The 12,524-nt window shown below is 44.4% G+C and overlaps 1 protein-coding gene across 6 annotated transcripts in view; it reads left to right on the plus strand.

The window, feature by feature from the left end:
* Positions 1-12,524, plus strand: part of utrn (utrophin) — a 314,619-nt gene that overhangs the window by 60,173 nt on the left and 241,922 nt on the right. For all 6 annotated transcript variants that reach the window (XM_055885258.1, XM_055885257.1, XM_055885262.1 and 3 more), the window contains one exon: positions 8,856-8,917. In XM_055885258.1, the coding sequence (XP_055741233.1) occupies positions 8,856-8,917 (62 nt within the window). The remainder of the gene's footprint in view (positions 1-8,855; positions 8,918-12,524) is intronic.

Below are 12,524 nucleotides of genomic sequence, written 5' to 3' on the forward strand. Positions count from 1 at the left end.
GACAATAGAGCACCGAGTACCAGGCCATTAGCAACTGGCAAGTTTGGTAAGCTACTTTTGACCATCATAGCACCGTTTTGGAAAAGCCTAGTTACCGTTACTAAACGGTCACGTGGAATTTGACTGTGGTTATATGGTCACCGCAACAGCCCTAGGACAGATAGAATATCACTGACAGACAATAAGCATGTACAGGTAGATAAATAAAAATAAAATAAACACTTGAGTAAATGAGGGATATTAAAGTATATTGAAAGCAGGTGCTTCCACACACGTGTGGTTTCTCAGTTAATTAAGCAATTAACATCTCATCATGCTTAGGGTCATGTATACAAATGCCCAGTTGACCATTATTTTGGCTACCGGGCTAGAAGAAGAAATCTCAGTGACTTTGAGAGTAGTCTCAAAGGATCATAGGGGGTTTAATCTTTCAGGGCTACCCATCCCGGATCCAGGAGCAACCTCATCAAAAAAGCTGACTAGCATAGCCTAGCCTAACGGGACAGGGATATCATATAATATAATTTCATGAAATCACAAGTCCAATACAGCAAATGAAAGATAAACATCTTGTGAATCCAGCCATTATTTCCGATTTTTAAAATGTTTTACAGCGAAAACACTATGTATTTATATTAGCTAACCACAATAGCCAAACACACAACGCCATGTTTTCACCATGGTTCCACCGCATAGGTAGCTTTCACAAAACCCAGAAATAGAGATAAAATTAATCACTAACCTTGAACAACTTCATCAGATGACAGTCTTATAACATCATGTTATACAATACATTTATGTTTTGTTCGAAAATGTGCATATTTGAGGTATAAATCGTAGTTTTACATTGCAGCCACCATAACAAATAGCACCAAAACAGCCAGAATAATTACAGAGAGCAACGTGAAATACATAAATACTCATCATAAAACATTTATGAAAATACATGGTGTACAGCAAATGAAAGATAAACATCTTGTGAATCCAGACAATATTTGCAATTTAAGTGTTTTACAGCGAAAACACAATATAGAATTATATTAGCTTACCACAATAGCCAAACACACAAAGCCATTTATTCACCGCCAACATAGCTTTCACAAAAACCAGCAATAGAGATAAAATGAATCACTAACCTTTGGACAACTTCATCAGATGACAGTCTTATAACATCATGATATACAATACATTTATGTTTTGTTTGAAAATGTGCATATTTAGAGCTGCAAATCGTGGTTATACATTGTGAATACGTAGCAACAATTCACCAAAATGTCCAGAGATATTTTGGACAGTCATCTAATCTAACCAAAGAACTCATCATAAACTTTACATAAAAATACTTGTTGTATGACAAATGAAAGATACACTGGTTCTTAATGCAACCGCTGTGTTAGATTTTTTAAAATAACTTTACTACAACATACAGCATGCATTATTGTGAGACAGCGCTCACCTATTCCCCGCTGTATTGGAGCCAACATATTACACAAAAATACGAAATAAAATCATAAATATTCTCTTACTTTTGTTGATCTTCCATCAGAATGTTGTGCAAGGAGTCCTAGGTCCAGAATAAATCGTTGTTTGGTTTTAGAATGTCCATTTCTTCTATCGAATTAGCAACTTTGGCTAGCATTGTGGCGCGAACATGCCCATCAACTCTTGGCGCCTGGAACGAAAAATTCCAAAATTCCCAATAAACATTAAATAAACTGGTCAAACTCGGTTGCAAATCCTACTTTATGATGTTCTTCTCATATGTATCCAATAAAATCAGAGCCGGAGAAATTCATAGTGTATACCGAACGCTTTTCAGAAGACAGTGTAAGGTTCCCCGGCGCGCAGTTGAAAACTGACAAAAGAGCGGACCTGTCACTCCAAAAGCTCTTATTCGGCCTCACATCAAGCTAGACACCCCATTCAACCTTCTACTGCCTGTTGACATCTAGTGGAAGGCGTATGAAGTGCATACAGATCCATAAATAAAAGCCAGTTGAATAGGCAGGCCCTTACACAGAGCCTCATTTTCAGAATTGTCGCTTCCTGTATGGAAATTTGCTGCCAAATGAGTTTATTTTACTCTGTTTTACTCACAGATATAATTCAAACAGTTTTAGAAACTTCAGAGTGTTTCCTATCCAGTAGTAATAATAATATGCATATTTTATGATCTAGAACAGAGTACGAGGCCGTTTAATTTGGGCACGATTTTTCCCAAAGTGAAAACAGCGCCCCCCTATTAAGAAGAAGAAGAGTGTGTGTGTCTCAGTCCAATTGAATACTAATGGGAGATTCTGGATTGGCGCCTGAGACGGTGTTTTCCACCACCATAAAAAAAACACCAAATTATGGAATTTCTTGTGGAAGAAGGGTGTTGCATCAGTGGAGCAGTAGCTAGTAGTAGTAGTCAAATAATCTGTCTGTGAACAATTGTTGGAAAAATTACTCGTGTCATGCACAAAGTAGATGTCATAACCGACTTGCCAGAACTATAGTTTGTTAACTTCTTTCGGATCAGCGTCCCACCTCGACAACATCCGGTGAAATTGCAGAGCGCCAAATTCAAATTAAATTACTATAAATATTTAACTTTCATAAAATCACAAGTGCAATACATCAAAATTAAGCTTAACTTGTTGTAAATCCAGCCGCCGTGTCAGATTTCAAAAAGGCTTTACGGCAAAAGCAAACCATGCGATTATTTGAGGACAGCGGAACCGCATACAAACACATGAAAAACATATTTCAACCAGGCAGGTGCGACTCAAAAGTCAGAAATAACGATATAATTCATGCCTTACCTTTGAAGATCATCTTCTGTTGGCACTCCAAAATGTCCCAGAAACATCACAAATGATCCTTTTGTTCAATAAATTCCTTCTTTATATCCCCAAAATGTCCATTTATTTGCCGCGTTTGATTCAGAAATACACCGGTTCCAACTCATCCAACATGACTACAAAGTATCTAATAAGTTACCTGTAAACTTGGTCCAAACATTTCAAACAACTTTCCTTATCCAACCTTGGATATCCTAAAACATAAATAATCGATAAAATTTAAGATGGAATATACTGTGTTCAATAGCGGATAAAAACAACGTTGTCACCTAATAATCCCCAGTTTACAATTGGCTCATTCATCCCCCTCCTCTCCCCTGTAACTATTCCCCAGGTCGTTGCTGCAAATGAGAACGTGTTCTCAGTCAACTTACCTGGTAAAATAACGGTAAAATAAAAAAAAATAAAAAAAAACGTGGAGCAAGCTCCAGTTCACACGCGCCACACAGAAGACTCCACTTGGCTTGACACTCACAATGAACAGCCCTACTTCTTAATTTCTCAAAAGAAAAACATCAACCAATTTCTAAAGACTGTTGATATCTAGTGGAAGCCATAGGAACTGCAACCAGGTTCCTCATAAATATAGTTTCCCATAGAAAATCAATTGAAAACAACAACAACAAAAAATTCCCCTGGATGGTTTGTCCTCGGGGTTTCGCCTGCCAAATAAGTTATGTTATACTCACAGACATAATTTTAACAGTTTTAGCAACTTTAGAGTGTTTTCTATCTAAATCTACCATTATATGCATATCCTAGCTTCTGGGCCTGAGAAACAGGCACGCTTTTCATCCGGACGTGAAAATACTGCCCCCTATCCCAATGAAGTCAACAAGACATTGGTTGAAAAACAAGTTTTACTGACTCCAACCTAAGTGTATGTAAACTTCCGACTTCAACTATATATATAATTATATATATATTTTTTTACACATTTTAACCCCTTTTTTGGGTTAGGCACAAAACTACCTTCATACTGCCATTCATTTTTTTAGACCGGTACCGGTTACCTTTAGACAAGTCCTGTGACACATGTAGGAGTCGTAGAGCAGTACGGAGAACACCACCATCGTGATTGTGAGAATCTCCCCTTTCCACAGTGGGGTCACATTAGTTTGTAATCCAAACGGTTTGGAGCTACAAACAGGAGTTGGAACATTGATAATACTGAATTCAGACGAGTCCCCTGACACTTGTGGGGGGTCATAGAGCAAAACCGAGCCCCTGACTCCTCTAGCTTAAACTGACCGATTTTTATGTTACTTAGATTGATGTACCGGTACATCAATCGACTCTTGGAGGTTAAAAACATGCTGTATGTAAAATATTGTGTGATATAGCTTGCAAAATAAATAAATGTGACTCTGTCCTCTCATCCTCCCCCTAGCCCCTGTCATCTCATCCTCTCACCCTTCCCCTAGCCCCTGTCATCTCATCCTCTCACCTTTCCCCTGTCCCCTGTCCCCTCACCCTTCCCCTAGCCCCTGTACTCCCACCCTCTCACCCTTTCCCTAGCCCCTGTCCTCTCACTCTCTCATCCTCCCTCTAGCCCCTGTCCTCTCACCGTCTCACCCTCTCACCCTTACCCTAGCCCCTGTCCTCTCACCCTCTCATCCTCCCCCTAGCCCCTGTCCTCTCACCCTCTCACTCTTCCCCTAGCCCCTGTCCTCTCACCCTCTCATCCTCCCCCTAGCCCCTGTCCTCTCACCGTCTCATCCTCCCCCTAGCCCCTGTCCTCTCACCGTCTCACCCTCTCACCCTTCCCCTAGCCCCTGTCCTCTCACCCTCTCATCCTCCCCCTAGCCCCTGTCCTCTCACCCTCTCACTCTTCCCCTAGCCCGTCATCTCACCCTCTCACCCTTCCCATAGCCCCTATCCTCTCACCCTTCCCATAGCCCCTATCCTCTCACCCTTCCCCTAGTCCCTGTCCTCTCACCCTTCCCCTAGTCCCTGTCCTCTCACCCTTCCCCTAGCCCCTGTCCTCTCACCCTCTCATCCTCCCCCTAGCCCCTATCCTCTCACCCTCTCATCCTTCCCCTCGCCCCTATCCTCTCACCCTCTCACCCTTCCCCTAGCCTCTGTCCTCTCACCCTTCCCATAGCCCCTATCCTCTCACCCTTCCCCTAGTCCCTGTCCTCTCACCCTTCCCCTAGCCCCTGTCCTCTCACCCTCTCATCCTCCCCCTAGCCCCTATCCTCTCACCCTCTCATCCTTCCCCTCGCCCCTATCCTCTCACCCTCTCACCCTTCCCCTAGCCTCTGTCCTCTCACCCTTCCCATAGCCCCTATCCTCTCACCCTTCCCCTAGTCCCTGTCCTCTCACCCTTCCCCTAGCCCCTGTCCTCTCACCCTCTCATCCTCCCCCTAGCCCCTATCCTCTCACCCTCTCATCCTTCCCCTAGCCCCTATCCTCTCACCCTTCCCCTAGTCCCTGTCCTCTCACCCTTCCCCTAGCATCTGTCCTCTCACCCTTCCCCTAGCCTCTGTCCTCTTATCCTCCTCCTAGCCCCTGTCCTCTCACCCTCTCATCCTTCCCCTAGCCCCTGTCCTCTCACCCCCTCACCCTTCCCCTAGCCCCTAACCTCTCACCCTTCCCCTAGCCCCTGTCCTCTCACCCTCTCACCCTTCCCCTAGCCCCTGTCCTCTCACCCTCTCACCCTTCCCCTAGCCTCTCACCCTCTCACCCTTCCCCTAGCCCCTGTCCTCTCACCCTTCCCCTAGACCCTGTCCTCTCACCCTCTCACCCTTCCCCTAGCCCCTGTCCTCTAACCCTCTCACCCTTCCCCTAGCCCCTGTCCTCTCACCCTCTCACCCTTCCCCTAGCCCCTGTCCTCTCACCCTCTCATCCTTCCCCTAGTCACCTCCCTGGGACACATTCCTGTCTTTATACCTCTGCTCTGTGAGCCAGCGGTGCTCACACACAGTCCACACATCTTGAACAAAGGAGTTGCCGACCCTTCGGGCTGGTGATCATAATCTTTGACCTCTGGTGTTCTCCCCACAAATACATGGATGTTGTTTAACACCCAAAATACATGAATGTGCCTGGGGTGGGGGGAAAATGTAGGGTAATTTTACACACACACACACACACACACACACACACACACACACACACACACACACACACACACACACACACACACACACACACACACACACACACACACACACACACACACACGGAGTAGATGGTACACAGAAGCTGAGTTGAATGAACTCCTCTGACAGACATCCTGTGGTGGTCATTATTGAGACACGACTGACAGCTCAATGAGGGGCTAATATTGAAAAATAACTTTCAGCTGACTGACAGGTGTGGGTAGAATAGATAGAACCAACTTAACTGACAGATCAGGGAAGCGGACTATGACAGTAGTGGGCGTATTTTAGCTGAGTGCCACTGTGACTGACAGTTGAGAGACCCCTGAGGGTGTAAGGATGGAACTATATGATCAAGGACAGGACATAATATAGTCATAAAACAAGTAAAATCACCTGACATACTGCTTGTACAACTACACAATGAGACCTTAGTAGAAAACCTGGCAGGCAGGTAGCTTAGTGGTTAGAACGTTGGGCCAGTAACTGAAAGGTTGCTGGGTTGAATCCTGTGCTGACAAGGTAAAAATCTGTCGTTCTGCCCCTGTTCCCCGGGCATTTCAGTTGAATACATTCAGTTTCCCCTTCTACACAATGATACCTTATTAGAAACCTTACCTACTGCCTTCTACAGAATGAGACCTTATTAGAAACCTGACCTACTGCCTTCTACACAATGAGACCTTATTAGAAACCTGACCTACTGCCTTCTACACAACGAGGCCTTATTAGAAACCTGACCTACTGCCTTCTACACAACGAGAACTTATTAGAAACCTGACCTACTGCCTTCTACACAATGAGACCTTATTAGAAACCCTGACCTACTGCCTTCTACACAATGAGACCTTATCAGAAACCTGACCTACTGCCTTCTACACAATGAGACCTTATTAGAAACCCTGACCTACTGCCTTCTACACAACGATGCCTTATTAGAAACCCTGACCTACTGCCTTCTACACAACGAGGCCTTATTAGAAACCCTGACCTACTGCCTTCTACACAATGAGACCTTATTAGAAACCTGACCTACTGCCTTCTACACAACGAGGCCTTATTAGAAACCTGACCTACTGCCTTCTACACAACGAGACCTTATTAGAAACCTGACCTACTGCCTTCTACACAATGAGACCTTATTAGAAACCTGACCTACTGCCTTCTACACGAGGCCTTATTAGAAACCTGACCTACTGCCTTCTACACGAGGCCTTATTAGAAACGCTGACCTACTGCCTTCTACACAACGAGGCCTTATTAGAAACCCTGACCTACTGCCTTCTACACAGCGAGGCCTTATTAGAAACCTGACCTACTGCCTTCTACACAACAAGGCCTTATTTGAAACCCCTGACCTACTGCATTCTACACAACGAGGCCTTATTAGAAGCCCTGCTGGAGAGAACAGAAGACAAGAGAGGTGGGGAGGAATGTGAAATATTTGCTCTGATGTACTGAGTCACTTGGGAGTGATTACAAATAGTTGATGTGTGAGTGTGTAACTTCATGTAGCTTCAGCTTTTTCCTCTGCAGAGGTGAATGTAGACTGTGTGTGTGTGTGTGTGTGTGTGTGTGTGTGTGTGTGTGTGTGTGTGTGTGTGTGTGTGTGTGTGTGTGTGTGTGTGTGTGTGTGTGTGTCTGCATGACTGATTGCGTGAGTGTTTTTTTCGGAGTTCTGACGTTACACAGTCTCACCTTTCTGGATCTCTGTCTCTCCAGACTGACATGTTGTTTTGTTCCCAACCTTTTAGTAGGTTACATGGTCATTATCTTTACATCAATCTTCTATCCAGCTCCTAGTGGTCTCATCTCTGGCACAAATAGTGGAGCAATCACCTCAGAATGGGACTTTTAGTCTGGTTTCAAAGACCTGCAGTTACACCTAATAACATGTCAGTGAGTCTAGTCTCAGAGTTGGGGTTCTCAAATGGAGGCACAATGATGTGCATCTGCTCTCTGCTGACTGATGTTGCAGACCTCTCTGTCCTGTTCTCCTGTTGAAATAGTGACCAACATCATGATGTTGCAGACCTCTCTGTCCTGTTCTCCTGTTGAAATAGTGACCAACATCATGATGTTGCAGACCTCTCTGTCCTGTTCTCCTGTTGAAATAGTGACCAACATCATGATGTTGCAGACCTCTCTGTCCTGTTTTTCTGTTGAAATAGTGACCAACATCATGATGTTGCAGACCTCTCTGTCCTGTTCTCCTGTTGAAATAGTGACCAACATCATGATGTTGCAGACCTCTCTGTCCTGTTCTCCTGTTGAAATAGTGACCAACATCATGATGTTGCAGACCTCTCTGGCCTGTTCTCCTGTTGAAATAGTGACCAACATCATGATGTTGCAGACCTCTCTGTCCTGTTCTCCTGTTGAAATAGTGACCAACATCATGATGTTGCAGACCTCTCTGTCCTGTTCTCCTGTTGAAATAGTGACCAACATCATGATGTTGCAGACCTCTCTGTCCTGTTCTCCTGTTGAAATAGTGACCAACATCATGATGTTGCAGACCTCTCTGTCCTGTTCTCCTGTTGAAATAGTGACCAACATCATGATGTTGCAGACCTCTCTGTCCTGTTCTCCTGTTGAAATAGTGACCAACATCATGATGTTGCAGACCTCTCTGTCCTGTTCTCCTGTTGAAATAGTGACCAACATCATGATGTTGCAGACCTCTCTGTCCTGTTCTCCTGTTGAAATAGTGACCAACATCATGATGTTGCAGACCTCTCTGTCCTGTTCTCCTGTTGAAATAGTGACCAACATCATGATGTTGCAGACCTCTCTGTCCTGTTCTCCTGTTGAAATAGTGACCAACATCATGATGTTTTGTTCTGGTTGGAACTAAAAACCAGGTCAGTTTCTCACCGTGTCTCTTTTTCTCTCCTCTCTTTCACAGATGAGCACGATGCAGTACAGAAGAAAACCTTCACCAAATGGATAAATGCACAGTTCTCCAAGGTAATGCCAAAGTTTGGAAGGCTATATCCGAGCCTCTTCACACAAAGGTTGCTTAGTTAAACCCACCAATAACTTTAGTTAAACCCACCAATAACTTTAGTTAAACCCACCAATAACTTTAGTTAAACCCACCAATAACTTTAGCTAAACCCACCAATAACCTTAGTTAAACCCACCAATAACTTTAGTTAAACCCACCAATAATTTAAATTAAACCCATCACTAATTTAAGTTAAACCCGCCAATAATTTAAATTCAACCCACCAATAATTGTAACTAAACTCACCAATAATTGAAATTAAACCCACCAATCATTTTTGTTAAATCCACCAATCATTTTTGTTAAATCCACCAGCACCAGCTAAGAAAATATTGTTCTGGAAAACTCCAACACTGATGCTGAACCGAGCTAGGAGTTTGAAGACGGGCTGAATGAAGTAGTGTGAGCAGGTTATTTCTGTCCAAAAAGACTGTTTTGTTTGACTGTTTCAGACTAATAACTTCCCCTTTGAACACTAACCCTGACCTTCTCTTCCCAGGCCCAGGAGAATAACAGATTCACTGCAGGAAAGAATAGATAGCCTAGCGGAGCACTAAGAGGACGTTAGCATGGCTGGCTCCCCTATTACAGTGTATACAGGGAAAATGCTTCAACGCTAACTCGATTTAGCTAATGTCTTCTTGATAAATTAATTGGTCTTCACTTGAGTCAGGTTAATCTTCTCTGTGTTAATCAGAAACATGCTAATTTAATATTGATGCTTCCGTCCCTCTCCTCGCTCCAACCTGGGCTCAAACCATGGACCCTCTGTCTCCCACAAAGCATTGTTACCTATCGCGCCACAAAAGCCTTGGCCCTTGTAGAACAAGAGTAACAACTGCTTCAAGGTTTCAGAGCAAGTGACGCCACCGATTGAAACGCTACTAGCGCATAGCGCTAACTAGCTAGTCATTTCACACCGTTTACATTAACGCGCTCCAACGCGTTAATGCTAGTCTGATAATGAACCTTGTGTGTGTGGTCTTGTTTTAGCTATGTTCCCTCACTCCCACAGGGTAGTTAACAGAAATATTCGAAACATGCTTATACAATTTCACTAATGGGTTTTCCATAAATACATGTATGGACTCTAGTTTTTTTTCTTCTTTTTTTCTCAGTCGCTCTCTTTTCTTTTTCTCTCTGTAGCTCTCTCTCTCTCCATCTTTATTATTCCTCTCCTCTGTGTTAGCTCTGTGTTTCTCTCCTCTCTCCTCTGTGTTTGTTAGCTCTGTGTGTTTCTCTCCTCTCCTCTGTGTTTGTTAGCTCTGTGTGTTTCTCTCCTCCCCTCTGTGTTAGCTCTGTGTGTTTCTCTCATCCCCTCTGTGTTTGTTAGCTCTGTGTGTTTCTCTCCTCCCCTCTGTGTTTGTTAGCTCTGTGTGTTTCTCTCCTCTCCTCTGTGTTTGTTAGCTCTGTGTGTTTCTCTCATCCCCTCTGTGTTTGTTAGCTCTGTGTGTTTCTCTCCTCTCCTCTGTGTTTGTTAGCTCTGTGTGTTTCTCTCCTCCCCTCTGTGTTTGTTAGCTCTGTGTGTTTCTCTCCTCTCCTCTGTGTTTGTTAGCTCTGTGTGTTTCTCTCCTCTCCTCTGTGTTTGTTAGCTCTGTGTGTTTCTCTCCTCTCCTCTGTGTTTGTTAGCTCTGTGTGTTTCTCTCATCCCCTCTGTGTTTGTTAGCTCTGTGTGTTTCTCTCCTCTCCTCTGTGTTAGCTCTGTGTGTTTCTCTCCTCCCCTCTGTGTTTGTTAGCTCTGTGTGTTTCTCTCCTCTCACCTCTGTGTTAGCTCTGTGTGTTTCTCTCATCCCCTTTGTGTGTTTCTATCCTCCCCTCTGTGTTAGCTCTGTGTGTTTCTCTCCTCTCCTCTGTGTTAGCTCTGTGTGTTTCTCTCATCCCCTCTGTGTGTTTCTATCCTCCCCTCTGTGTTAGCTCTGTGTGTTTCTATCCTCCCCTCTGTGTTAGCTCTGTGTGTTTCTCTCCTCTCCTCTGTGTTAGCTCTGTGTGTTTCTCTCATCCCCTCTGTGTGTTTCTATCCTCCCCTCTGTGTTAGCTCTGTGTGTTTCTTGTTGAGTTGTTCTGTTGTCAGGTCATATCTGAGGTATGGAGAGTGGTTGTTAGAATGAGCTCTGGTCTCTGTTACCTCACAAATTCCCCAGAAATCTCTCATGTTTGATCCCATCCTCTGGTTTCCATTTCCCAACCGTGATGTACGTACCCTTCTACCCAGTTGTCAACCCAAACATTGTCTACCATCCCCAGTGCATAAACCATAGGATGTTCAGATGTATGTACTGTACTGAGTTGATTTTCCATAACGTTTTCCATGCAAAACATTGCACAGCATTATGTACTCTGAATACAGGTTTGTATGTAGACAAAACAACACACTACACATGCATGAGTAGTGTCCTTACACACACACACACACACACACGAGTAGTGTCCTTACACACACACACACACACACGAGTAGTGTCCACACACACACACACACACACACACACGAGTAGTGTCCACACACACACACACACACACACACACACACACACACACGAGTAGTGTCCTTACACACACACACACACACACACACACACACGAGTAGTGTCCTTACACACACACACACACACACGAGTAGTGTCCTTACACACACACACACACGAGTAGTGTCCTTACACACACACACACACACACACACACACACACACATGAGTAGTGTCCTTACACACACACACACACACACACACACACGAGTAGTGTCCTTACACACACACGAGTAGTGTCCTTACACACACACACACACACGAGTAGTGTCCTTACACACACACACACACACACACACACACACACACGAGTAGTGTCCTTACACACACACACACACACACACACACACACACACACACACACACACACACACACACACACACACACACACACACACACACACACACACACGAGTAGTGTCCTTACACACACACACACACACACACACACACACACACACACACACACACACACACACACACACACACACACACACACACACACACACACACACACACACACACGAGTAGTGTCCTCACACACACACACACACACGAGTAGTGTCCTTACACACACACACACACACGAGTAGTGTCCTTACACACACGCACACACACGAGTAGTGTCCTTACACACACACACACACACACACACACACACACACACACACACACACACACACACACACACACACACACACACACACACACACACACACACACACACACACACACACACACACACACACACACGAGTAGTGTCCTTACACACACACACACACACACACACACACACGAGTAGTGTCCTTACACACACACACACACACGAGTAGTGTCCTTACACACACACACACACGAGTTGTGTCCTTACACACACACACACACACACACACACACACACACACACACACACACACACACACACACACACACACACACACACACACACACACACACACACACACACACACACACACACACACACACACACACACACACGAGTAGTGTCCTTACACACACATGATGAGTGTATTTCCTGTGT

The sequence above is a fragment of the Salvelinus fontinalis genome, chromosome 27 (genome assembly GCF_029448725.1).
Source record: "Salvelinus fontinalis isolate EN_2023a chromosome 27, ASM2944872v1, whole genome shotgun sequence".
Lineage (NCBI taxonomy): Eukaryota > Metazoa > Chordata > Actinopteri > Salmoniformes > Salmonidae > Salvelinus > Salvelinus fontinalis.